The sequence below is a fragment of the Parambassis ranga genome, chromosome 17 (assembly GCF_900634625.1).
Source record: "Parambassis ranga chromosome 17, fParRan2.1, whole genome shotgun sequence".
Taxonomy (NCBI): Eukaryota; Metazoa; Chordata; class Actinopteri; family Ambassidae; genus Parambassis; species Parambassis ranga.
This window is the reverse complement of record NC_041037.1, coordinates 3,762,083-3,789,814: the sequence shown is the minus strand read 5'-3', so window position 1 is coordinate 3,789,814 and position 27,732 is coordinate 3,762,083. Positions and strand designations below refer to the sequence as shown.

Genomic DNA, 27,732 nt, shown 5'->3' with positions numbered 1-27,732 from the left:
CATTGGAGAAACTAAACAACCACTCCACAGAAGAATGGCTCAGCACAGGAGAGCCACCTCCTCAGGACAGGACTCAGCTGTTCACCTCCACCTCAAAGAGAAACGACGCTCCTTTGAGGACAACAATGTTCACATCTTAGACGGAGAGGAAAGGTGGTTCGAGTCAAGGAAGCTGGAAAAACCTTCCCTTAATGGACTGTTTCTACCTCATACAATGCAGCTTCCATCCATTCCCAGGAAGTTTCACTCCAAGTCACATGTGCCCAGCAAGAACAATAAACTGTCCACCTGTCCCCCTTCTGTAGTCTCATAGTCGTTAGACGCACCAGACACAGTCAGACCAACACAGGTAAGTATGAGGTAATGAGAGCTATTGTTTGTAAGTTTCACCCAGACCCACCCACTGAGGTCCTCCCCCACATGTAAACCATGTTTCTCCACCAAACAGAACTGATGAAGCTGGTTGGAGGAGCAGAGAAATGTCCTAAAAAACTACAAGCCCAGTTAACACGCTTCAAGCTTTTGAATGACATGACAGCTGCAACTTCCTTAGAATAGCTAGGGTACTTTTTCTAAACATCTTTTAGGGAAATAAGGCTATAAAAATGACTTCACTTCACATACAGTCATGCAAAAACCCTACAAATCTCACACTTTTAATCTTGACATGCTTATTGCCCTGTGCTGGACGCCTGATAAAGAAGTAGTGATTTATTGTCAGGATGACACAGTCTGTGCATCCTCCATCAGAAGCAGAGAAATCTTGACATTAATTCTCTACTGTGGGTCAAACACAAATCTATGTTTTGTCTTGTTTCTGGCTGCTACACATCACTTCAGGAGCTTTTATTTGTGTTTTAAAGTATTAGTTTAAACTCTCCAAGTTGCTAAAAAAAAAACCCCAACCTCAGAGGACTTGATGCGTCTTTGGCCCTCTTTCGTTCACAAACCTGCACCAAACTACTGCTGGTCCGCTCATTAACTTAACTAATGAGAGCGAGAAAAGAAACATCCACGTTTCCACGTGAAGCACATTTGCATCTTGAGAAAAATAAAACAAGCTCTCCACTGATGTGCACTCCTGTGCATGCTGGTCATCCGCCACGCTGTGTCCAACCTACGCTGATTCATGTCGGATCAGTCAGGCTCTCATTAGGAGCCGTGGGTGCAGATGTTACACAGCATGTCGGAGGAGAGAAATGTAACTGTAGCCTCCTCTGCTCGTCTCTGCCAACGCCGTTTGGCCAAAAAGTTAATTTAAATGAGTGACTCAGCTCGCCTGTCTTTTGAAAGAACAAATGGTTTCTTGAGGAAAAGTGAAGGGCACAGTTTTTGTTTTGCAGACAGATATTAAGGGCGTCTGTCCAGTCTGCAGTTTAGGAAATAATTCACCTTATTCTGGGGAACGAGGAGTTCTTAATTATTCACGGAACTCATGATGTGTCACATACAAACAATTGGTCAGCGTCCCTGAGTAGAATATGACTTCAGATAGGACAGCAGCACTGCTGCACTCTGAATTCAACATCATTAAATCCAAAAGCTTAATAATGTATTACTACAGAAACAAGTGTAGAGGAAGATTATTAGTGACAGAGCGCTGCAATACATTTTACAGACCCAGTTCATTTTACTTTATTCACTTTATTCCACGCCACTCATCACTCATACTCTATGCAGCAGGCAGTTTTGTAAACAATGAGGCGCACTCTGTAGGACAAATGATGTGATGACACAATTTCTAAAATACTTCAAGCATCGTTTTCTGGGTTATTATATTCCATCCAATTTTCTGCGTACAATACTGATACATCGGCCTTGTGTCTGATTTTGTGCCATGTCCTTGTATGTATTTAAGCACACTGATTAGATATAACTAGTTGTAATGTTTTGTGAAATTAGCCGGTTTGATAAGATACCACTCAAATGATTAAAAAGTAGCTTATTTATTCACAAACATGTGAATCAGGTGAAAATCACAGATGAAATCATTACATCTGTGCCAAAGTTTAAAAAATGTCAAACTTTTTTTTTAAAACTATGATTCCAGTATGTCAATTATTGTCAAATTTTGAAGATATCAGTTTAAGTAGGCCTCTAAGTTACAATGGGGTCTCCATATGCACAGTTTTTCTCCACACCCAGGTTGAACCAGTTGCCTTTTCCTTCTTTATAGGCACTGGTGACTATTCTCGCCCAACCGTGTTCTCCCTGAAAGTAAGAAAACAAGAACTATGTTATTTATTAATCCTGTAAGGGGCGCACTCCAGCATAACCAAAGATGAATCCATAAGTCAGTAGATTTATGTCTTCAAGTGTGCAACTTGGAAGCTGATGTATCCCAGATTGTACATGAAGTGTGGGGTAAAAACACATACCCAAAATTCTCCCCAGGAGTTCCTTACGATCCAGTATTCGATCCCGTCTTCATCCACGCCCCACCCAGCCACAGACACGATGTGGTTCGGCAAAGAGAGGGGGTGGAACTCTGAGAAAACGCCTCCAGAATACGCCTCCAGGCCGTCAGTCGCCATCAGGGCACAACTGAGAGAAAAACGGAGGTGGTTATGGCGTTTTGTTAGAGGCATTCTGCTTTGAATTAAGTAGTAGTGGTAGTAGTAGTAGTAGTAGTCGAAGTGGTAGTAATAATATTGGTAGTCAGAGGCCAGAAGGATCGTTGTGTAACCTGATAAATGTATTTACATAAACATCCTTTATGAACTTAGCCTTCTAGAATTTTTATATTTAAGTGATAACTTATTCAAAATAAAGTTTGAATTTCCAATTTAACTTACCTGCAGGTAAAGTAAACTTTTAAAGTCCACTATTAATACTGCATGAACTAATTCAAAGACAAAATAAAGCTGTCAAAGCCACAAGAAAAATAATAGCTAAAATAAAATGTGAAATTCCAAATGACTACAAGAGGAAGAAGAGAACAGTAAATTGTTGAATGAAAGAAAGCTTTGTTATGTTATATCCAAATATATGCCTGTAACTTATGTTAAATGTTTAAAACTTCAAAAGGTGTTAATGGTGGTTAAATATGAAGTGACTCATAAAAACTTTACGATGAAGACTCATTCTGTGAAAACCGAACGTCCTCCATCCTACAGTGGGTGTCAGTGGATGAAGAGTTATGAATGTCTTTCTCTACCTGATGGGCCCGTTGGTGTAAATTTCCGCCTTCATATGGTCTCTGCCAGAAACGTCTCCATAATCTCCCACTTTCCACACAGTGTAGTTCTTCACAATGGCACACGATTCGAAGAAGGAGCACGTGCCACACTGGTTGAACAGCTCACACTCTAAAACACACAGAGAAGATGATTTACAGCTGTAATAATAAAGTTACATTTTTGAATTACACATTTTTCTGCAGTAAATGGCAAACAATATATATAGCTCTAAAGTTTTCTAAAGAGCATCGGTGAGACTCTGAAGGTTAGTAACTGCAGCCCCAAAAATGTTCTTACTTTGGTTTTTGGCTTGGTAGTTGTTGCAGGTTTCATCAGGGATGCCCTTTTCGTGTGCATAAGCATAGACTCTCATGTGATCCCCACCATAGCAAGAACCTGCCCTTCCGCAATCTATCACATTCTGGACGGACAGGTAGGCTGACGGCCATGCTCCTCCACGCTTGATGTTTATACGGTCTGTGGAAAACGTGAAAATGACAAACATGACGAGAAGGTTAAAAAGTTTCTACACTCTGTTTAAACAGAAAGGCTGTAAATTCTCATGATAGCCATCCCTCTATTCTCAACCTCCTTTATCTGTTCCTGTGTTGTCATAGTTACCAGCAAGTGCACTGGTGGCTCCCATAGCCCAGCAGGAGCCACAGTACTGGGGGATGTGTTGATTCCTTGTGATGCTCACATAATTTTTCCCATTTATGTTCCTCCAGTCCCACGAAGGAGGAAGCTCTGACAGCTTTACATACTCATGTGGCCGGGCCTTCGTACTGAAATAAAAAAAAAAAAAAAAAACGAACAAAGAAAATACTGTGTTAAGCTACAGATACAAAGGTGGTTTTCACTTGTTTAACTAATTGTGCCTTTCTCCAGGACTGTGTGCCATCCTGGCTGTGCCTGATCATCACTTGCCCTGATATCCCTAACCAGAGAAGATATTAACCTCCATAACTAAGTAAGTGAGATGTCTTTTTTTAAAAGAGATTATTCATTTATTATTCATGTAATATGAAACAAATATATTTTGAAAAAAAGACCAGCGATCTATGATGTGTTGCCTACTTCTACCTTCACAATGAGCCTCATTTGGTTTTGGTTGAACGCCTGTCTGAGGCACAAATTTATAAATATTGAAGTAGCTCATCCTAAGCTGCTACACCACTAAACTGCTGCAGTAAATGTTTAAGTAAACATCTGACTGTTGACAATCTAATAGGGAATTCATATAACTGACAAATTTACAAGAGGCAAACTAAATAACTACTTTATATTGTATTTCTCTACATATAGCTACAGTCATGTGCTTTTAGTTCTGAGGTGTCTCCACATCATATGTTAAATCATCACATTTCAACACATTTGTGTCATTAAGAAAACTGAAAGGATGCATAATATAATACAGACTATTATAAAATGAATATATAAATACAGCTCAAGAAGTGAAATACAGAAGAAAACCCCAAACTAGTTGACCCAGAAATGCGTGCTAATTATTAACTATTGTCAGTGTTTTACCAATTATACCACAGCAAGGCGAGTTAATGTGCTTCTAATAAATATTATAAAAACATGTAAACAACATTTATGCAGTTAAAAAAAATACGTTTTAAGAAACTGCACCTAAAGTTCTTCTTCACTGTTTAAAATCAGAGGTTGTCCGTTGTAAACAACAACGGTAATTAACCAGCCAGTGATTTAAATGTTTTTTTTTTGTTTAAACGTTTTTTTGTCACTTACTTGATAAACTCCGGTCTGTCGTCTGTGATGGGTTTGTAACATGGCTCAGATACAAATCTGCAGAAGCTAAAGTGTAGTGAAAATGATGCTAAACAAAACAGTAGCGGTGCAGTGTTTGAAGACGCCATCTTGGCCCCTCCTCCTCCTCTGACGCAGTGACGCAATCAAAGCGCGCCGCCTATCGGCAAAGACAGAACACTACTGCCACTGTAGTGTATTGCAATACACAGGGAAATAAAAATTCACTTTTCCCTCCACTGCAACTATTTTTTAATGGTAAAAGTACACATTAATTATTAAAAAGAAAACGAATTTATAAATGTGTTCATGTCAAGCAATATACTGTATTAGTGCTTAAATGTTCATAGGTTTTCTTGTATCATTAGAATAGAATAGAATAGAATAGAAATACTTTATTTACCCCAAGCTGGGAAATTTCGCTATTGCAGCAGCAATATACAGGCACTCAAGCATACTAAAAATATACCTCTAATGGTAGAAATAAACAGTATAAAAATTATTTACAGCAAAATAAAACATAGGTACAAAAACAAAAGTGTGCAATTTGAAAATTAAAACATAACCTTGTGCAAAATCTGTCAATTACAGCAGTCAGTCCGTGTTATCTCTGACACAGAGATGAAGTGTATAAAATTATATATATATAACTAGTGTTATTAATGTCTGTGTTTGTTACTATTTTTAACGAAATGACAAATTCCTTGCATGTGTAAACATACATGGTAATAAATCTAATTCTAAAATGTGACAAAAAAGGGATACACCATTACAATGAAAATCTTGTGTGTCTCTATAAAGTAGAACTTTAGAGACATCGTTTCTAGAGTGAGTCTCAGTGATTTATTTCCTGGTTAAAATGATTATTCTATTTCCCCCACAGTGATCAATAATGACCTGTAATGAGCTTTTGACAATAGTATTCTACTCCAGAGTATTCTAGTATTTTGTGTGTTCAGCAGGAAACTTTTAAATACAAACTTAGCTCCCCATTACAATTACATTACACCTAATGCAGTGCAAATAATTGGTCGGGGTCATCATGAGGAATATGCAGCTCTTAACCAGGTAATGACATTACAGGATGAGGCTGAAGTTCAACGAGGTCCGTTCTGTGAGGGGGAAGCACTACTGTTAGTACTTTAAACGATTAAAGATTAGATGTGCATTAGGCACCTAATGAACCCTCAACAGGAACACAAGATAAATCACTCACCAGTTGTTATTTGTTATTTAATCCATCTTCAGTTTGTGGCGTTTCTCTTGTTGACTGCATGTGTAAAAGCAGTTACAGGAAAAGGATTGAAAGGTGGTATGAACTCAAGATGGACTGATGATGATGGACGGATACAAAAAGCAAAACAAATACATTTTAATTTAAATATTTTACATGTTTCACATGATATTTTACATTAAAATACACTGTTCACTGGTGTTTAAGTAATTTATCTTCATTCATTCATATTTTATTTTTATTTAAATTATTTAAAATTTAAAAGCAACATCATGTAACATGAAACCTGTAGTCTTAAATATTGCAAACATCATTTTAGGACATTGAAATTGACCAGATATGTTATCTGAAAACATGAAACATTTCCATGTTTACATGTAGTAGAGCAGAGATTTTCCATGTAAATCAGTAAACAGCGGCCCATCGCAAAGCACAAACACTGAATCATGACTCAGAAAATGATGATGCATGTGACAGAGAGCACGGGAAGGTTGGCTGTTCCCAGAAGGAGTCGCTAACCTCTGATAATTTATCGCTCCGGGTTCAAAGCTTCATCTTCAGATCAGATCGTTACGTGTCATCAGTGAGGTAGTTACCGCTCAGTTCAAACAGTCTTCAAACAGAATCTGATTTGGTCATTATTAGCTGAAGCTTCACAGTATTTTAATTGCAGACACACTCCACATGTCGCCTCATTAAAATCAGTCACTGTGTGTTTTCTCTGAGAGCGGGCGCTCTGCTCGTCCTCAGAGGTCCATTGTGCTTTGAAACACAGAGTCTGTTGTCTGCTCCAGGACCAGAGGAATGAAGCGGCGGTGACCTTTGTCCTCTTAGGTCATCAATGCTGAACAAGCTGAACTCTTCCCCCACTTTGGGACTTCTTCAGAAGCACAAACACTCCTCAATAATGCATGGCCTTACAGCATGGAGTAGGCCTTCAATCAGAGAGCTGTAAATTTTTCAGGATGTGCTGTGATCTGAACAATCTGTCAACATGTGAGACTTCCTGGACGTGTGCATTAACTCGAGCGTCTTCCTGCTTTCTAATGTTCAGGAGCCTCAATGATACACTAAACAGTCATCAGGTAGTGGATGCCATTATCCTGCCATTATCAGTCTGCAATAATAAAACAGCCTGGCAGACAAATGGCAATACTACAGCCATGCTGTTGTTGCAGTTAAACAAATTTGCTGAAACATCTCAACAGCCTTTAAGAGGCTTGTAAAATGTGCGCATTCATGGTTTCACTGCACTTGATCACATTTTGCTGTGTTGCCGAGAGACACATATGACACATTTTAGGTCTGAAAGCTGCCAAAAAGGAGGTGGTGGGTAGAAAAGGAGGCTCTGGGCTTCCTGTGGGACTGTTGCTGTCATTTAAGTCCTCCATTAACCTCTTTGCAAACATCATTGTGCCACCATTTTGCAGTTAGAATGTGAGATTTGAACTGCATGGTTGGGGTTTGACTAAGTAATTAGGGCCCGAGCACCGAATGGTGCAAGATCCCTATTGAAATGCAAGCGTTTATTATTCTCTTTTTTTCTTCCGCGTCATTCGACGCAAATTTGACCCCCTGAACGTGCTCAAAAACTCACCAAATTTGGCACACAGGTCTGGTTCGCGAAAAACGGCGATCTGAAACTGTCGCCACGACAGTGACTTGCAAAATGGCTCTACAGCGCCCCCTGGAATTTGAAAATATTCAGCGTAACAGCTACAACCATGACAATTGGTACGCTGATGCATCGCCTCATGCCAGGACACATGCCTTTGGAAATAAAATTCCACCCCCTACAGGGCGTCGGCCATCTTGGAAAAACCACGCCATGTTCCAATTTGCACACCCCGCATTTTCGTGAACTCCTCCTAGGGGAATTGCTTGATACGGCTGAAAATTGGTGCGCTTGCCGTTAAGAGGTCAGGGACCAAAAGTTATCAAAAACGCAGCACTTCCTCACACGGTCTGACCGTGGCGCCACCACGAAGTTGACCCTTCGCCAACGCACACGAAATGGATGTGTTTGTGGCTGTATCTCCCACATACTTCATCCAATGGCGATGAGAAAAATCAGGCATGCTGAGCCTGTCATTCTGAACAGATTGATATGCTAATGACCAGAAACTCTCATAGCGCCACCTACTGGCGGTATGAATTGTGTTCAGTCTGATTTCCATTTTCCACACCTTGTATTTGAACTCCTCCTCCTAGGGAAATACTCTGACAGACCTGAGATTTTGTCACCTGGTTTTGAAGACATGGCTGAGCAAAAGTTATCAAAAACGCAGCTCGATGTTACACCGTGTGGGCGGGGCATCGCCACAAAGTTGACCCTTCGCCACCATAGAGAAAGCTGCTGTGTTTCTTGATTTGTTCATCCTACCTGCCTCTTACTCTATCATGACATCAGCCCCTGTACACCTTTTCATATCACCTCATCGTCATATTTGGGCGTGGCCACATGGTTCAGTAGCGCCCCCTTGAATGAGATCTGCTTCCCCGTTTGACCTACAGACATGGAAATTGGTATGCATATGTATCACCTCTAGACAAGAAAAAAAGTCTCTTGGAGGTATCCTCTAAACCGCACAGGAAGTCTGCCATTTTACAATACCTGCGCCATTTTGCATTTTTCACTCCCCGCACTTTTACGAACTCCTCCTAGAGGATATCTCCAATCCACCTGAAACTTGGTCTGCTTACTCTTAAGGCATTAGGGACCAAAAGTTATCAAAAACGCAACACTTCGTCACACGGTCTGGCCGTGGTGCTGCCACAAAGTTGACCCTTCGCCAACGCACAGGAAATACATGTATTTTTGGCTGTATCTCCCTCATACTTCATCCTATGTGGATGAAACTTTACAGTCATGCTTAACATCGGACGCTGCACAGATTGACATGCTGACATGCTACGGTCACTGCGCCACCTACTGGCCGGAGGACCTGTCTTTTCTACATGTGTGTTTTGCTGTACTCTTCTGCCCTGCAGACCACAGCTCGTGCCGGTACAGCTGGGAGAGAGGTCGTGGGACTATAGGGGATGCGGCGGCTGCTGGTCCCGCGGACCGCAAGGGCTGCGAGGGCCCGTCATCGCTGCTTGCAGCTTTAATTAAATTTGTTATTGATCAAATCAAACCAACTTTCTGTTTAGCTACTCTATCAAAGCACCACTGTGCCTCAGTGGGCTCTTATTATTTGAAACTATTTATGAAAAACTGCCTGATTATTATTACAGATCAGAGAGTGAAGATGAACTTGGACTGACCAGGTTTTCACAGCACAGATATACATATATATATATATATAAAAAAAAATCCACTCTGCCCACAGCCACCACAGAAAGACACTAAAAAGCCCACTTAAAGCAGCGGCTCCTTTAGAGTGCATGGAAAGTGCATCTATGTAAATATTGAACACGTACACAGTGTGGATTTCACTTGTGAATCAATACCGTAGCAATTTGGACATTAATCTAATTTTCACTTGTGTTTTTTTTTTCTTGGCAGATGCCTCTGCTGGCAGGTGGCGTGAGATCTCAAAAGATAATCAACCTTTTAACAGATTCTGTCTGTTCATATGGATATGGTAAGTTTTGACAGTCAATTAGTTATTTTCAGTAATATTGCATTTGTTTAGAATAGAATAGAATATACTTTATTAATCCCTTTGGGAAGGTCCCTCAGTTTGTCTTAGATAACATGTTCTGATCCTTTTCCTCTCATTAGAAATGCGATAACACATCTTTTGGACTAACATATCTGAACAGAGGTCAAAAAGATGTGTCAGCAAAACTCACATGCATGGTCACCAGAGGATGAACACTGACAATCGTACACAATCCCCTATTTAAAACAAATTAGGCTGTGGGAAGGAACAGGTCTGAAGGCGAGGCAGTAAATGTAAGAACACTGCATCACAGTGAATTAGTGAAGCCACTTGCTGTCACAATGTAATATCTGTGGATAAATAGTTTATATCCATCATGTACTGTAGATTTAGCAGTCTCACAATCCTGTGATCTAGCTATGCTCACCACCACTGTTGTTTTTACCATGCAGCATTAAGATGCAGAACATTTTTTTTTCAGAATAACTTAATACAGTGAATATATTTCTTTAACTTACGAATCAGGGGTGTACTGAAAAAAATGTGGGTGAATTGTAACAATATGAGTGAGTGGCATAAATGTCTTTATGACAGTGTTGATCAGGGTCGGGCATATTGGAAAGTGTAGATATATGTAGATAATGCAGTGTGATTCAGAAACACTAAGCTATAGCTGTATGCACTGATAGTGATTGCAAGCAGAACATTTAATGTCCTGGTAAATAAATAAGAGAGGTGTGTCAAACACATTTAGTTACGTTCGGCTTCAGTCTTGCTCAGATACCCGCACCCGAAACCTCATCCCCCACACTTTTATAAAGCTTGCTACACCCCTGCATGTTTGATTTTTTGGGGGATTTTCTTTAATTTATAACATGTCTAATGAGATCATTTGCATCTCCAGTGGCTTCACCTCCTATGATATCTTTGAATTTGATTTACGTTTCCTGCTCATTAGCATGCTAAATGTTAGCCTCACCGGTTGTAACATGTCACAATCAGCAGCTCACAAAGTGTTAATTAATCATTTAGTTACATGAGCTAGGAGTTGATTTTACAAAACCTTAAAAAGATCATTTTAACACAGCTTCTCTGACATGTGCACAGTTTGTAGCAGCAGTGCAGGATTCTTTATTTGTAGAAGCTTTAAGCTCCACTGAAGATGAAGGAGAAGAGAAGTAGTCTGAGGGTGTCAAAGCAGCTGAACAGTGCATCCACAGCTTCAATTTACTCAGACAGTGCTGACGTGCAGCTCGGCTGCCTGAGTCTGAAACACTGCAGCAGTTGTTGAACATTTGCCATGATTGGTAAAGAGTTAAACTGCAGGTGCATGTATGCAGAGCCCCTCATTATACAAATAACAAGAACAATATGCAAACACTGAACATTATACGCTGCTAACCATCTTCATGTTAGCATGCTGGAATTAGCATTTAGCACACAGTGCATCTCTGTGCTGCAGCCCAGCCTCTTACAGCTGCTAATGTGGCTGAAAAGCTTCAGTTTGAGAATGAATTCAGCTAAAAAAAAAAAAAAAAACATTCTGCAGAGTTTCACTTCTGCTGCCTCTGAGCTATTAAACAAGACGTGCAGATTTTCAGCACAGTGAGGCACTGGGAGGCCTCAGAAGCACGAGGCTCCAGAATAAAGCAACATAAATAATTCTTGTAGCCTTGTAGCTCTTAAAATAATCCTGACATGAATATGAGTCAGGAACAACTTGACCTGAAGCTCCACTGCTGTTCAGCGCAAAACTGTCGAGTCCACCTGACCTGAGAGCATATCAATAACTCTCTCTCTCTCTCTCTCTCTCAAGAATGGGATGAATAATGGATCAAAGACAAATGTTACTTAAGATTCGCATCCATCTGAGGGATTAGATCAGCAGGTCTGGGACTTCAAACAGTAGAAAACAAATCAAAAGCTGGTGATGTTGTGAGGCTGGTTATTGATTATAGCTGGCTGCAGTTCAGGAGCCTCGTGGTGGGAGACTGCTCCCCCGGACCCCCCGTTCCCCCCCACATGAGCATCCAGCCGGTCTGGATCTCCTGTGAAAAGTGAGGGCGTGGGGCAGAGGTTGGCAGCGAGCAGCACTGGGCTGTTTATTTTTCCTATTTTCATAAACTAAATCCATTTTGGTTGATTAGGCCAAATGATGATTCATCACAGCACAAGCAGGACCTTTGCTGCTTTGACTGGAGGCACAGGAGGGACTCAGTCTGGACGACTCCCCTCAGTCCCACTCAGTCCTCGCTCTCCCCCCCCTCCGCATAATGCACTTCAGAGAAGAAGAGCGTAGATCATTTCCTTGTCAATGGAGTCGTTAAACGTATCAAAGCGTGCTTGATTGATTGATTTTTATCTCATGTGAACGATGCACTACAACATTTAGACTTCTGTTGGCTTCACAACCAAAAACATGAGGTCAGCGCTCCATGGCTCCTTCTGCCTGTATTTACTCCTACGTTCTTGAGTTGGAGGACGACTTTGTGCCTAATAAAAACACACTAAACATCACGTTACGGTGATGACGAGCTCCAAGTTTCAGTGCAGAATTGTAAAATGTGGCTCAGGCTAAATGTTATGTGAGTCAACACCTCTGTGTGTGTACACTGGAGCCGCTCCAGGCAGCTTTATTAATGACATTTTACCACAGGGTTTTCTCTCATGACTCATTAATGACTCTAAATGAATGAGTAGACGAACATGATAAATTAGGACACTGGGCATGTTCAGGTGACCCTAATTAAGGAGCAAAAGGAAACATTTACCGTATCCCACCATGATGATGATGATGAGGTTCACATACCTTAACGCACAAAGAAAGATCAAACATATGATTTGACCATCACAGTTACCAGACTCAATAACAAGTTCAATCAATCATTTTTCATCTCTTCATGCTTAATCAGCTGAGTTCAGCCAATCAGAGTTAGCATCACACGTGTTCCCTAATGAACTAATGAACTCCACTTGATGATTTCTGCAGCCTAATAACATTCAGTATGGTTAAGAAACCTAACGACAGGCTGCTTCCATGACTTCAGCTTCTCCAACACCACTAAAACATTCCATTGTTTCCTTTTTTGAGACGTATATAAAGGCCTAAAAATGTGTTTACAGATGCATTTGGTTTAATAAGGGGTGAAAATGTCTCGGGTCTGAGGCAGCCAGAGATCATACTGCAACGACTGAAGGAGCTGGAGGCAGGTGGTGTAGAAAAAAGACACATTGGAGGTTTCGGGAGTCATTTCTTTATGTCTTAAAGTCCTTCCTCATGCAGTGATTCACTTCATCCCTTCAACAGCCCACGCCACAGTGATGCAAACATGTCATCCTTTTCTAAAAACAAACTGAGGTTTGAAATCATGACGCACCTCTGTTTACACCACGAATTAGATTACATGCAATCAGAGCAGATGTTTTTCTGAAAACATGCTGCTCAAACACATGTTCCTGCCTCTGAGGGGAGATGTGACAGCAGAGCTGCTATGTGATGACCCGTTTTAGAGTGAAGTGGCCGTTTCACACCGCTAGGCGTCGCTGTTCGTCTCTGATAAACAGCTGGACCTGATGTGACTGGATGGGAAACTTGTCTCCTAAAATGTATAAAATCTTCTGGAAGTTGTGCTTCTGGTGGTGTTTTACAGATTTAAAGATAAGATTAATACGATTATAAGAATATATTCCTCTATAAATAATAATAAGAAGAAGCTTCAGACAGCTGCGTTATCTCTGGATATTTCTGGTATTTCCATCAATCTCTGCGTCCCACCTCTTGCTTCCAATTATCACAGGGGGCTGGACCGGCTACCAGTTGCACACTCATGATTGGCTGAAGTCTGTGCCAATCACAGGTTTGTCCTGTAGCCTCCTGTTGGTGAATACAGTTCACACACCAGAAGTCAGAAAGTCAAATTTCACCAAGAGGGCTGAAGGAGAGGGAGGATTAATCTGCTCGCTGTGCGTCTCCACAGAACATAGGCGCAGTGAGGCCGTGTAGTTCTTTAATCCGTCATCTCCAGTGCGGGGTTTTGGTTGAAAATAGGAAGTTAATTGGTTTTGAGGACTTGTTGGCTGCTTCCTCTGGCTTATTGACGCGCAGTGCCGGCGCAGCTGTCTGCGCACCTGAAGTCTGCGCAGCGTCAACATGCGACTTTAACACAAGCGAACTGAGCGATCAAACTATCATGGTGACATTATTATTATTATTATTAACATTATTATTATTATTTCCCGGCGACGTGCCTGCTGTGCTGAGCCTCGGTGTCCCTCACCACTGTGGAATAAGCGGAGTCCAGGTGCCACCAGGACGGAGCTGATGTGGCCGCCTGGAGCAGCGCTCATCAGCTGGGATTTGACAGAGTGCAGGAGACTGGGATGCAAGAGAAGCCTTAGAGAGACAGTGCTCAGCTGGTTTCACCTGGATTCAAGGCGGGCTGCTCAGAGCCAGAGCCATGGCGTCTGAGGTGGTGTGCGGGCTGGTCTTCAGGCTGCTGCTGCCTGTGTGTCTCGCAGCGGGTGAGTCCATGGATCACTCACTGACTTTAAAAGTTTATTTTACTCACATCTTCTACTAACTTCATTGAAAAGATGAAACATTTCACACTAAGATGAACCTTAAACCTGATATATTAAAGTTCAACCCTGATATCTTTTTGTATAAAGTCCAGTCAGGTGTGTTTTGTTGTGTCTTTATGATGATTTGTGTTTGACCTCATGTTGCTGGAGGTCACAGTTCACCTCTGCATCACACAGATGACTCCGCAGAGCCCTCATTTAGCAGCACTGATCTCCACCTGGCCCTCACCTTTTATTGGATTTAGTAAAGGAAACAGTGCTTTTGGATTTGTATTTTAATTTAATCTGGATTGTCTCACACAGATGTTGCAAATCTCAGCAGCACCAAACTGTGGTTTTTATAGTTGTGGTAATTTATGTCTTTGTGGTTTCAGAGTTAATGATTCATCACTGTTGTGAATAATGAACATTCACGCCGCCTTCTCCGTGTCTTTGGGGGTCGGTGGTGCTGCTTCTTCCTGCAGCGCTCCGCTTTGTTTACTGAATGTGTAACTTTGCAGAGATGAACCTGGAGCCGCTGTGTTCTTGGTAGTTTCTGCCTGATTCATCCCTTTGCTATGCGGATCCTGAAGGTGATTCAAACTTGGCAGCTTATTTAGCAGCTTGAGATTTAGAGCCAGTCCAGATGATGCTCTGGTGGTCGCTGCGGCTGCAGCCTCTTCAGATTAAGAGCAGTTTACTTTGTGTTTGCAGCTGTGATCCTGCGGTGACGCCACAAGTGAGACATGATTAGCATCAAGCTGCCGCTGAGGTTCCAGTGTGGTGGAGTTACTTTCTATAGATAAGACTCACTCAGTCCCACCATAATGCATCACTTGACAGCCTGAAGTAACCCCCCCCTCTTTATTTCCAAAAGCTATTGTGAGGCCCGTGCATTGTCTCCATTAATTTGTGGAAAGTAGTTTTAACAGTATGAATTAATAATGTGGTTTGTGAGGGAGGGAAGAGTTGCCTTCCCTTTTATCGTAAACATACCTTTAATATTTTATGTTTTTTTTTTTTTCAAAGTGCAAATGAGCACTTGTCATTCACTGCAGCTGTACACAGTAACAGACAGGATGGAGCGAATGTAAAGTGGAAAGGACCGGGGGGGGGGTGTATACAGCGGCAGACGGGATGATAGATGCTGTTTCTGCTGTCAGCAGTGGTTGATATTCTTTCTTTGTGTCTATTTGACAATCAAAAGTCCCAGTTTGATCAAAACGCTGTGAAATTTAGCACACAAGAGGGATTTTTATTTGCAACTTTGGGTGCGAATTCACAGTTTTTTGCTAAAATATAATCAAAAAATCAGACTTCATGGTCAATACAGATGTTATTTGACCCCGAACACCTACCTAACCTCCACTGTATATGATCAGTTGTGTAGTATATGTTTCAACCCGTTGCTTTTCGCATGTTCAGTACTGACAGACCCGTCTGCTGACGTTACATAGTCCGTGTTTCCTGCTGGCCATCTGACAGCACCTCTATTGAAACGCACACAACTGCCGGGCCTGTGTGTACACAGTCCCCCTCAGCCACCATCAACGCACATTTGCACACAACTTCAGTTTTGCTAATCAAACAGGCCCACTGTTTATCTGTTTACTGGCAAAGTATGGACATTATTGTGAGTCTGCACTTCCCCTAAAGTCTGATCTGATGTCGTGTGTGTGTGTGTGTGTGTGTGTGTGTGTGTGTGTGTGTGTGTGTGAGTGTTCAGGTGGAGCACTGAGTCAGCTAAAGCAAATACAGGCGGAAGGTTTCTGGTATTCTTAGCGGCTGTGGGCATCAACTTAATCATGATGTTGTTTGACAGTGATCGAAACTGCATACAAGTACATCAGAAACACAACGAATTTAAAAAAAGGTGTTCTGTTTAAAGCCAAGAATAATGTAGAGACTCATTTCTAAACTTTATATTGATTAAAAGTGATTTTTTTATTAGTGTATAATCACCTATAAATACAAATTATGTTCCTTCCTTAGGTTAGAATGAACCCTTAATGTGTCCATTCAGGCAGCCCATCATGTTTGATACATGCTCCTACAGTTGCCCAGAATGGACAAAACACTGGCTTTAGAGAAGACCCTTTGTGTTTTTAAGCTTGACAACAGGGTGAGTGATGGGCCTTCAGTTGGTGTTGTGCTTGGTGGAGCGTTGCCTGCTCTAAGTAGTTGAATGTCATATTCAAATTCCAGGATATTGTAACATAAATAGTGTTGTTTATATCCTCAGTGTGCGCTAAATCATGTCTAAAACACTAACGTTTGCTAAGTTTGCATTTAGCTGTTTTTAAAGCTACTTGGCTAAATTGTTGAAGACAACCAACTTTCTTGAAAAAAAAAACAAATTTTCTCTCACAATTGCAAACTTGTAATTATTAGAACTATTGTTTATTTCACTAAACTGTTTAACATTACACTGTAACTGCAGTTGCAAGTGTTTATTTAAAGAAATATAATTCTAGTTAGCTTCTTTTAGCTTTTTTAGCTAGTTAACCAGCCGGATATCAGTTATTTATTTCAGAATTTACTAAAACAATTGTTAAAAAAAACTACTTACTGATGATCATTTTGAGGAAAAAAGAAGAAGTAAAGATAGCTGATAGATTAGAAATAATAATTTGTTTTTTAAATAGGCTAAAATAATATAGAACTTAGAGTAATCTGTAGTTTAAAAAGATCAAATTCAATCAAATCGTCTGCAAGGATGAAGTGATTTCTCCCTGATTGTTTCATGTCATCCACCCAGACGGTATTTTTGTTATAATGTGTGGATGTGTTGTCTATCAGCCATCACTGACCTTCACCTTTAAATAAGTTACAGTGAAGCTTCAGCTCTGTTGATAGCGGTGGATGTGGTATGCTGTGCTTTTTATTACTTTCTTCTGAAAGCTTTAAATTCCTCAGTTATCTCCCAGTGTTTGCTTTGTCCTGGCACTGCGTCACCCTCTCGTTTGCTATCATGTTTTTGGGGCTCAAACTGTGAAGTCTTGCCTGGTGTTCATGCTTTGTCTGTCTGTAATAATAGCTTTAAGAGACAAAAGCCTGATTCAGCTGTGAGTGGGTTTTTTTTTTTCTGTAATCTGATGTCTCAAAACAACAGCAGTTTATTTTCATTCCCGCTGTAAAAATCCTCTGATGGTGAGTCACACAGCGAAGGCAAATGGTCGGGAAGGCTGCGGTCAAGTGTCTACAGGCTAACAGTGGGAGCACAGCCATGCAGATACAGATAGAAACAGTCAGTATAGATACGCACTGCTTTAGATTTATAACTCTGAGCAGATGAATAATGGCAGCATCGAATTCCGGCCTGCCAACTTTGTAAAATTGGCTGGTTTGGGACATATTTAATGCCACATTTAATGGAGATAAAAATAATGGAGGGAGCGTAAGACCAAAAATGTAATATTATGAGTCATTCCCTCCTAACTCAACCAAGAGGTGGAAAAACTTCAGAAGAATCTTGCCTACAAGAATAAATGAGCAATAATGATAAAAAAAAATATCTTCTTCTTCTCATATAATCATATTTACGGTTTGTCTCTCAGGCATTCGCGCATGCTTGAAACTAATCACAGTGATAATCTACAGATGTTTTTGTTTTTCCCATAAAGACAACGGACCCTGTGCCTTTCACTGGTCTGTATCTGAGCACAGAGAAGGGCAGGAGCTGCACTGACTGAAGGGCTCCGGCAAAAAGTCAGAGCCAAGTCAAATGTCAATGAATAGGTCCATTGAGCACGCAAAGATAAATAAAAGCACCATTTTCAGCAGTTAAGTGTAATTTTTCAGTAGTTCGAGACCAGTAGCTGCCGATGTCTGTGACTGAGACGATAACTCGTACAGGTTGTAAACTCTGTTCCTGTTGGTTTAACCGTAAAGAGACATTTGGCTCCACATTTTACACAGAGACACTGTGTGTACCTCGCTCCGTCCTTCGCTACCTCCTGACCTCAGTTCAAAGAAAAGTCAGGAATCAGGCTGCTGATCACATAACATGCTCATGCTTCTGGAAAACATGTGTCATGGTTTATTTAGCAATTAGCGTTAATTGGTGCTTGGTGAGCAGGTGATGTGAGTCGTTTAACTGGTAAAAGCTTGTCAGATGGTTAGTCTGGCAGATCAATACATCAATTAGTGTTTTTTTTTTTTTTTAAATTTGCTCTTAAGTGTTTTTCCTTTCATCACGAGACAAAAAGACTTCCTGCTCATGTACCTGGATGATGTGTGATGGTGTGTGATGGTGTGTGATGGTGCGTCTGTGCATGTGTGTGTGTTGCCTGGATGGTGTGTGTGTGTGTTGTTGTGTTCAGTAGGCGAGTTTCTCAATCCTGTGTCATCCTCAGACACTGAAATGATGCATGATGATAATTTTTTATCCAAAATTACAAAACATTTAATTAAATAAAAAAAAAATCAGTAGAGAAATTTCAGGTAACTCACAATTTAGAATTTACAGCCTCTTCTATTGGTGAAGGGGCTGTGTTATTAAAATACACAGTAAAATAATTAATATCAAATTATCAATCAATTATTTAAAATCAAACATTGCCTGTGTGGCTAAGAAAATGTCCCTGTTACTTGTTAAGTCTTCACATGTGACATGAAGCCGTAATCTAACTGCTGGCTGCTCATTCCATTAATTGTCCCTCTTTAACACCCAGGGCCAACTGTGTAATGATTATTGTAGTTCAAAACAAACGTCAGTTTCATGACTGAATTAAGCACAGGCTGGTGTAGTGATGCAGGCCAGATGAACTTTTGAATGTTCTGCTGTTTTATCACCACGAGCAGGAACAATTTAATGACTCTCACCACGTTTCTCTCAAATCTCAGTGATGATGTCACTGCCAGTTTCTGCTGTCAGGCTGGCTGTGTTTGAGGGGATATCTGTTGTTACGTATTATGATCCAATCCCTCCTGTTTATACTCTGTGTCTTTGTTTCTGCAGCTTGCCTGTTCAGGTACAATGCCCTGTCCTTCGTCTACCTCATCTATCTCCTGCTTATTCCACTCTTTGCAGAGCCGACATGCACAACAATGCAAGGTAAGATGTCTGCACTGAAACTCTCTTTGAAGCTTTTTTTTTTTTTTTCTTTGGTTTTGCCTGGAGAATCATGACTTGAGTCCCAAAAGTCTTCAGTTTGATTTGCAATATTATCCTGTGTAATACAAACCAGCCCTTCTCCAGAAGACTTGAATTTCCTGGAGGATAGATTTGGCACCAGGTTCAGTCGACGAACGGTTTATATGTCGGTGTGTGCATGCACCAGTCCATCTGTAATAATAAAAATGATACACGACCAGCCCGATCGGGGGGTAGAGAGATGTGTTCGGTTTGACAGGTCTGAAACCTGCTCGATGAAAATGGACAACTTTTTAGTTCTGGTTTATTTGTGCAGATAATGCCTGTATAAATAATAAATACACACATGCTGCAGAGGCTGTAAAATGTCATTTAGAGAAAAAAAAAATAAGAAGGACTGTTTTTGATAACAGCTAACCCCCTCAGCTGCAGAAAGGGGGGGATATAAAATTTGATCCCTCAGTGCGTTTTATTCAGTAAAACTCTAATCTGCCAGTGTTTGACAAGAGCTGCTCAGTCATTTATCAAACATGAACGTTGAGGCTAGTGTGTTTTGCGTTAGAAAAGTCTGTAAACAAGCTTCTTCATCATGCTCGGATGAGTGCGTAGAAACCACTCACCCTCTAAAAGAAAAATAAATCACAATGGACCTCTGTGGTTTATGAGAAGTGACTGAGGTGACTGTTCTCTTTACGGGTGATGAATGTGAGATTGCTGCCGTCTCCTTTATGCACTTCCTGCACCGCAAAATACTAAACGGCACATCACCCAGACCTCTAATAATGTGGGCTTCTGTGGAGGCCACATGCAGTGTTTAATAATATATAAAGCGGAGTGAACAACATCCAGTCGGAGCGAGGTTCGTCTGTGCTCGTCTGCAGCTGAAATAACAATCAGGAAGTAAACAAGGAAGAGAGGGCAGAGTGGACCACTTACACTCTCATCAATAGTTAAAGAGGGGAGTCTTCTAGTAAAGATGAATGTCCATGTATCTGATAGCTGTTGACTCCAGGAAGTGTCATGTCTGGATTTAGGCTTTTTATTTTTTTTTTTTCATTTCCTGACTTGTCAACCTAAAACACAGAGAGAGCCCGAGGCTGAAAATGTCCCCTTTGTTTACATTATGTCACATGTTATGCTCTTTATTGCCAACAAGAAAACAAAACAACCAACATCATTTTCCTACAGCTGCATATTTATTAGTTGTGGATTGTATAAACCATCAAAAAATACATTCAAATTCAATTCACATGTGGAAATTTGGTCCAAAACCCAGAATGTGTTTACAGTGACAGGGTAACAGCATTATAATTATACCAAATAAGTGTCATTTTGTTTCCTAGCAATTCACTTTTGCATCATTTTATCTCTAATGACATTTATTGTTCACTTTTCCAATAAAAGGATAAAGTAGATTAAATGAATATTTCCTCTAATGGTCATAAAAAATGCCTTTACAGCAAAAAAAAGAGCTTTGTCTCCATATTTTGCTCCATTATAGTTAATCACTAAAGTTCCATTCCTACTTTCAACCAAAATGAGAGGCCATCTTTTAAATAAAAGCATTGTTTGTGCACTGATCCTCTTAGGAAGGTAAAATCAAGATTGATAATAGAATAGAAATACTTTATTGCGGCCTTGGACCGCTTGGCCATCCTGACATTAACTTCTTAATCTTATTGTTACGAGCTTCCGTCATGAAAAATCACTAATTCAAATTAAAGGGTTATTAGTAAGCCCTTGGTATGTGTGGGAGGTGGTATCCATGTGCTCCACGGCTGCTGTGTACATGTAGGAGAGGACCTTTCTCAAATATAACAAACATGAAACTTCTACGGTAGGCCTGAAACGTATCAGTCACCCCTCCAGGCAGAAAAGGTGGCTCGATTAGCAGCTGCTAGAAAGACAACAGATTAGCCGATTACCTGTTAATAGAGAATTATTAACAGTTCAGAACACAAAGCATGTGACATGCACCTGGACCACCATTGTTAGTTTGTAAATACATATGGTTATGTGATGTTTCCAAGGCATTGTTAGAGTGATCGTGTACACTATTGAAAACACAAAGGTAAATGGTCAAAGGCGTCAGGCGGTGTGAGATCTTCCTCTGATGTAACAGGACGTGTGTCCCATCTGTCTACCTCAGATGTCTGTCATCACACTGACAGTACGAGGAAGCAGCAGCAGCAGCACACAGGAGCTAATAATGATACCGCTCACCTTCCAACATTGAAGGTAACATCGGGTTAAGATGCAGAGCTGTTTAAAGTAATCACCATGGCAACATTTGCATAGATGATTGAGTTATATCCCAAATTATACTGTGAGCAAATCCTCCTTCCTGCCAGGAGCCACAGCAAACTTACAGTATATACACAGAAAAGACACTGCAAACTAAAAACAAAAGCAAACCGATCGCATTGTGCAGGAAAGAACCACAGTGCCCTTTTTTTTTGCTTTGTTTTTATAAGCAATTAGTGAGGGGATTCAGCTAAATTCAGTGCCTTGTTTTGATGGTCTGTTTCACTTTGTCTTTCAATTTTAAAGGACGCGCAGCAGAAAAATCTGTAAAAGTTAATTCAAACCAAATGTTGGACATGAATAATTCATTAGATGTAGTTTAGCTGTTCCCGAGGACAGAAGATTCCAAGAATTAACTGGAGGCAAACGAAACACAACGTGTTGTTATTGTTTGTGATTACTCGCTAATGTTGTAATTGCAGTATTTGGTCGTACATCCCACTATGAAGGCATTTAGTTCTGAGAGGAGATGAACAGAATCTAAACCATTTGCTCGCACAGCATTTTAAGAGCCTCTACAGCAGGTGCCATATACCTGGTTAAATAGGGACTGACATGACACTTTCCCTCAGGAGAGTCTTTTACTCCTGTTGTTGCATGGATCTGTATAAATATTTGATGTTCTGGTTGATTTATCAGGTTTTTGTTTTAGCTTGTAGACGTCTAACAGCGGGTGTCTGGCTTTAACGCATCACTGAGTTTGGCTTTAAAAAAGAAAAAAAAAAGAATCCATCATCGTCACACCTTTTTAAAAGCGGAAGCACCTTTACTCTCTCTTTTGTTAGGTCTGGCTCAGGCTCGGTTCTCTGAATGATTAGAGCAAATCTGAACAATGCCTTCTGTTGCATTCAAAAAGGCACTCTTGGGACATCGTTTTGAGACTGCAAAATATTTCAAGATGTGTGTCAGACAGCAAAAATACTGTATTGAAAATAGGGGAAAAAAAGGAGAAAGAGAGCCAGAGAAGTTGCATTGTCCAGAGCCTTAAAACCAGTTTGGATACGGACGCATGGTAAAACTGCTCATACCTCACATTTACAAGCATTCTTTTCCCTCATTGTGAAAGCCCAGGGAATTGCAATGGGAAATTAGCACAAATTGTTTTCACTTTAACATTTAATGAGACTGACGTGGTGTGTTGTAGCACACTCTGTGATAAGGTTAGCGCCGAGTGGCCCAGAGACTCAGCAGTAGCTCACCTCAGCCAGGATATTGTGCCATACCATAGTAAAACTGTGAGGATGCAGTAAAGTTAATGAGATGGAGATGTTGAAGAAGAAGAAGAAGAAGGACTGAATCATGCAGGAATGTTGGACCATTTAATCTAATGTTGATGTCATTTTGTCATCACAGATGAAGAGTCTCATTAAGCTCATCCCGTCCTGAGGATCGTCGTTTTCATTTTCATAATAAAACAGGATTTGAAAATCCTACTGTAGAGAATTATCACCATAACAACTCCTGAAATTATCCCAAATACCTGTAGGTGCTCTATAAAATGTCCATGTGTTGAGCAGCTGTGGCAGCTCCCCTGCCTGCTCTCATCCTCCATTAGCCGTCCAGCTGTCTGTCCACTGACAGCTGTATTCTGTACATTAAAGGAAGACACACAGAGGCCAGTCATCACCTATGCGTACTCTAAGCCAGTCATTATTTGAGAACAGTCACCAAAGGCACAAAGTGAGGAGAAAAATCAATATCAGGCTGGAATGACGCATTAGAGACTTAGAGGGCTTGTGGTCCACCAGAATGTTTATTTGAATTTTCAAAAGAAATAAGCTTTGCTCTGTGGTAGTGTTGCCAGTTGTTAACCAGGATACGTATTGTGATTCGCAGAAAATCCCCCTTGGGTGCTCTCCAAGTCACCCTCACCTTCTTTATTCAACGCAGCTCCAGCCTCTGCAGCACATCACATCACAATGATAACTGAATTTCAGTATCTGAAACAGCTGTCCACATCCCAGGAAAAAAAAAAAAAAGAAATAACAGGCACTTTTTAACAACCACAACTCAAAGAAGGAGCTACATTTCACTTGTGTGTTAGACAAAGTTCACTGTGTCTACAAAAACAAACCAGCAAAGAGACTTTTACTGTGTTTCAGTGCATGAACGGCAGAAATAACATGTGGGAATCCTTAAACTGAGTGGCTGAGAGTTCTCACTGTTGCTGTTCTCCACCTTCAGGCCACACAGGGCGGCTGCTGCGGTCCCTCTGCTTCACCAGTATGTCCTTCTTGCTGCTCCACATCATCTATCAGATTACCGTCAACAGCCTTGTGGCCCAGAGCTCCATCTCCCCCAACTTCAACTGTGAGTACACTGCAGCCTTTATAGTCCAGGGCTCTGAGGGTAGCAAGGTCATGTATGAGGAAATCAAAAAGCAAAAGGATGACTGATTTAAGTCTGGAAACTTTTAAAAAGACAAAAAGAAGCAAGTTATGTGTTTGTACGTTTGAGGAAGCTGTGAGTAGCAGCTAAAGAGAATGTATGTGTTAATCCTTAATCATGCAGGACATAGAAACGTTGTATAAAGATGAGGCTTCATGGGACTCTGGAGGGGTTTGTTTTCTGGAAAAAAAATGCTTGTAAACAAGTTTGCCTCTGTATTTTTATTCCTACTCTGAAACACATTTCGAATGACCAATGTTTGAATAACACTTGGATGGAGATGCACAGAATTTCTGACTGAGATGGAAAGAAGTTGTGGATGTTCACCAGGGGAAAAATAGCCACCCTGGTGTCATGTTTCCATTGCTGCCTATCAGAGCTGCAGCAAATAAACACCTTCATATATAGGATAACATAAACAACAGTTATTTTATATGTTATTTATATATTTCAGCGTCTTTTTTTTTTGCATATTTGAATACATTTTTTTCAGAAATACTTTATTAATCCCAGAAATTGCTTACATTCCAGGTGCTCCATGCATGATCAGAAACAATAACAGGTTAGAAATATAAAATAAGGCAATAGGCAAGTGAAAAAAATACAAATTCGAAACAATAAATGACTGTGATACACATATTTTAGTTCCGTCTCCATAGCAACCATAGCCCCGGTGTGTGTGTATACATTTCTTCATGCCTGAAGGAGGAGGATAAACAAATATAGGATACTGTCATTCAATAAAAGTTAGCGTTTAGTTGTTATTTTTCCACGAGAAAAATTCACTCCCTCTGATCGCTCATGTAAGACCAAACTGATGAAATGTCTACTTGTGGGGCCACATCTCATGGCAGACCGTGTGCACACATGTGTGTCCTATCCATCACACATGCCATTCTGTGCCTAAACTCTGACCTCAGCCGCTGATGCAGCGTCACACAGTTAGTATATCACCAGAGAAGTTTCCATCCAAAGCATGAAGTGTAGACATGCAACCCTCTCTGTGAGTAAGTAATATATGCTGTCTAATACTGATTCCAGAAATACCCCGACTGTTATTGCATTTTGTCACCTCATGAAGATTTATGGATCTGACACATTCCTCGGTGTAATTAGTTTCCTAATACCATATGGCAGTATAGAAAAAAAAAAAGATGCTTCCACTAAAGCAAACACAAGAGTTGGAGGGTGTTAATAGTCCGCCTTGGGGCTTCTCATGAAACTCTGTATCAAACTGTAAAATTTGAATATGTCTAGACAGGACAGACCCTGACCTTAAGTTCTAATGACTCACGTCTTCTAATGGAAGGATCTCACTTTCCTCACAGCCAAGTCAGGAGGCAGAATAAAACCTTATCATCCAGGCAGAAGCACACAGAGCTGTTCATAGAGGGCAGGCTAAATATTCTCTCAAGCAACGCTTTAGTAAGTGTCAGGGGCTGCAGTTTCTGGCAGATTAAACCCTGACTTTGTATTAATCATCTATTGATCTCTGTATTTATATAAGACAGGATTGTAAATTATGAATCTTTACACATTGCTGATTGGTTCTCTGATTGGTTTATATGTGTTGGAAGACGTTTATATGTATTGGAAGAATCCCCTGAAGAGCGGCTTAAAATGAGATTACCAAATCTGCCTAATACTCCAATGCTTAAAAAAACATAAGCATTTATCTTTTATATACACATATTTTTGGTCATAAGAAATCACCTTATGTTTTGATCTAATCAAAAACGGACTAAACATCAGTCGTCGGCCAGTATCAGGTGATAGATGGGTGTTTATATCATTACAAATAGGCTACACCTGCCAGGTTTGTGCCCTGGAGGTGGGAGAGATCACGCGCTTCTGTGCATGTTCTAAAAAGAGAAATGAAGTTGTGCTGGTTAGCTGCTAGCTGCGCTACAATTTCTACACTGAAACATTTACAAACTTTCTGATTTTGCCCCCTTGAGATGATTTGTATACACATTGTGGTGATGTCCACTTCCTAATGTCAATGTCAACCCATTCATATTTGTATTTTTGGGCTATGTATACAACAGGAAGTCAATCCCTACTCTTTGTCTGCCCTTGATCTGTTGTGAGAAAATGCCTTATCTCAGGTTTCTAAATCTGGTATTTAGCCTGCCTGACACCCTCTTCCTCTTTTGGCAGCCTTGTGTAAACACAGAGGCCTTCTCCACGCTGTGGTGGTTATCCTCCCCCAGGATAACTTCATATAATTTCCTCTGTTCTTCGTAGCCAATTGTGCCATTAGTGCAGTAAACTGAGTTGAGAATGACTGAGAAGGTCTCTCCAAAAACACCAACACCTCCAGCTGTTGGAGCGGGTCAGTGACTGTTCACCAAAGGAGCCCGCTTTCCTTTTGATTTTCTCATTCCTGTGTGCTGACTCAACACAGAGGGATTTCTAAACAGTTTGTATGAACTGTCAAAGAGTGGCGCGTGGGTGGAGTTTGCTACATTTCCGACAATGTCAAAGGTTTTCGGAGAGCATCAGGAAAAAAATTCTAAAAGTCTAAACTTTGTCTTTAGCAGCAGTCTCTTCACATCTGATGACTAAGGAGGTTAAAACGAGCCATAAAAAGGGATTTGTGCTTTAATTCTGGCTCATCTGATCTGATGGCAATGAATACTTCATCAGCTCATAAGCACCCAACAACCTGTTGAATGGCTGTTTTGTGACAAGCTCCTAAGGGATGGTCCTGGCATTTTCCCTTTGCTTCCACACATATCCTGTCTGCTGTTCCCAAAATGTTACTGACTCACTCTTTCTCCCTCAGATTGTCTGATAATAGTTACGACACGCTGAAAATGTTGACGCTGCATTTCACCAGTCTCTGTGGAAAAGGGGCCTCTGGCATTACGCCTCAGAGATAGAGGAGAGAAGAGTGCTGTGCTGAGAGGTTAACGGCCCAGCAAGTACAGAGGCTGTTTTATGATGTTCACATAAAGTCTGAGGACAGGTATTTTTGGTGTCCAGCTGGGGTGAGAAGCGGCCTCGCCTCAGCAGGAAAGAGAAAGTCTCACACTCTCTTCCAGTAGTCTCCTTGCTGAGTTTAGTCTGCTTTACACAATATTCGTCTGTCATTCCACGGATCAGGCTGACCTGGCTTTACCTCGGCAACTCCTTGAGTATGATCTCACACGTAGGGTGGGTTTCCTCTGCAGGTTTAGTTTGAGTGAACTTTCTGCAGGGGTTGCAGAAGGTTGAAATCCGTAAAATAGACTCTTTCAAATGGGCTGTAATCTATGGCCTTAGTTTGGAATTACAACAACATCAGTGGACCTTCTTCTTCTTCTGTGCACATGTTTGGCACCGCATTGTAACCTGGCTACTTTGGCTTGAGCTATGTTATGTACATCAGTGTGTCAGGCCATCAAAGGTGTTGAGGCAGCTGGAAACTGATGGTAATTTGATGTTTTTATTATTTACTTTGCAGCAAGTACCAGAATAGCAGTGTAAAAAAAACTGCTCTGCTTTTGTCATTTTGACTTTGTGCTGCGTCGGTCCTCCATAGCTGAGCTGCTGGGAGTAGCCGTGTGGAGGTGGACAGATGAGTCTTAACAGTTGAGCTGGACTGTGGGT

General features: G+C 40.8%; 2 protein-coding genes across 9 annotated transcripts in view; one reads left to right on the top strand and one right to left on the bottom strand.

The window, feature by feature from the left end:
- Nucleotides 1-1,628: 1,628 nt before the first annotated feature.
- On the bottom strand, nucleotides 1,629-5,081 carry LOC114449822 (cathepsin Z). Its single transcript, XM_028427653.1, has 6 exons — nucleotides 4,932-5,081; nucleotides 3,801-3,964; nucleotides 3,477-3,656; nucleotides 3,158-3,308; nucleotides 2,379-2,544; nucleotides 1,629-2,211 (listed from the first exon to the last, which is right to left on the bottom strand). The coding sequence occupies exons 1-6, from the start codon at nucleotides 5,057-5,059 to the stop codon at nucleotides 2,098-2,100; spliced, it is 903 nt and encodes a 300-aa protein (XP_028283454.1). The 5' UTR covers nucleotides 5,060-5,081; the 3' UTR covers nucleotides 1,629-2,097.
- Nucleotides 5,082-13,703: 8,622 nt separating this feature from the next.
- piezo2b (piezo-type mechanosensitive ion channel component 2b) overlaps nucleotides 13,704-27,732 on the top strand; it is a 51,071-nt gene continuing 37,042 nt past the window's right edge. For 6 of the 8 annotated variants that reach the window (XM_028427073.1, XM_028427074.1, XM_028427076.1 and 3 more), the window contains exons 1-3: nucleotides 14,249-14,312; nucleotides 19,312-19,407; nucleotides 23,935-24,060. In XM_028427073.1, the coding sequence (XP_028282874.1) occupies nucleotides 14,249-14,312; nucleotides 19,312-19,407; nucleotides 23,935-24,060 (286 nt within the window). Of the gene's footprint in view, nucleotides 14,313-19,311; nucleotides 19,408-23,934; nucleotides 24,061-27,732 lie in introns of all 8 variants that reach the window. The other 2 variants (XM_028427077.1, XM_028427070.1) reach the window with 1 other exon arrangement.

Excerpts from the sequence above, each read along its gene's own strand:
- LOC114449822 (XM_028427653.1), bottom strand. The coding sequence starts at position 5,059 with ATGGCGTCTTCAAACACTGCACCGCTACTGTTTTGTTTAGCATCATTT. Across the intron at positions 3,309-3,476 it reads CTACCAAGCCAAAAACCAAA|AGTGTGAGCTGTTCAACCAG; the intron begins GTAAGAACATTT and ends TGTGTGTTTTAG. Across the intron at positions 2,545-3,157 it reads TACACCAACGGGCCCATCAG|TTGTGCCCTGATGGCGACTG; the intron begins GTAGAGAAAGAC and ends TTTTTCTCTCAG.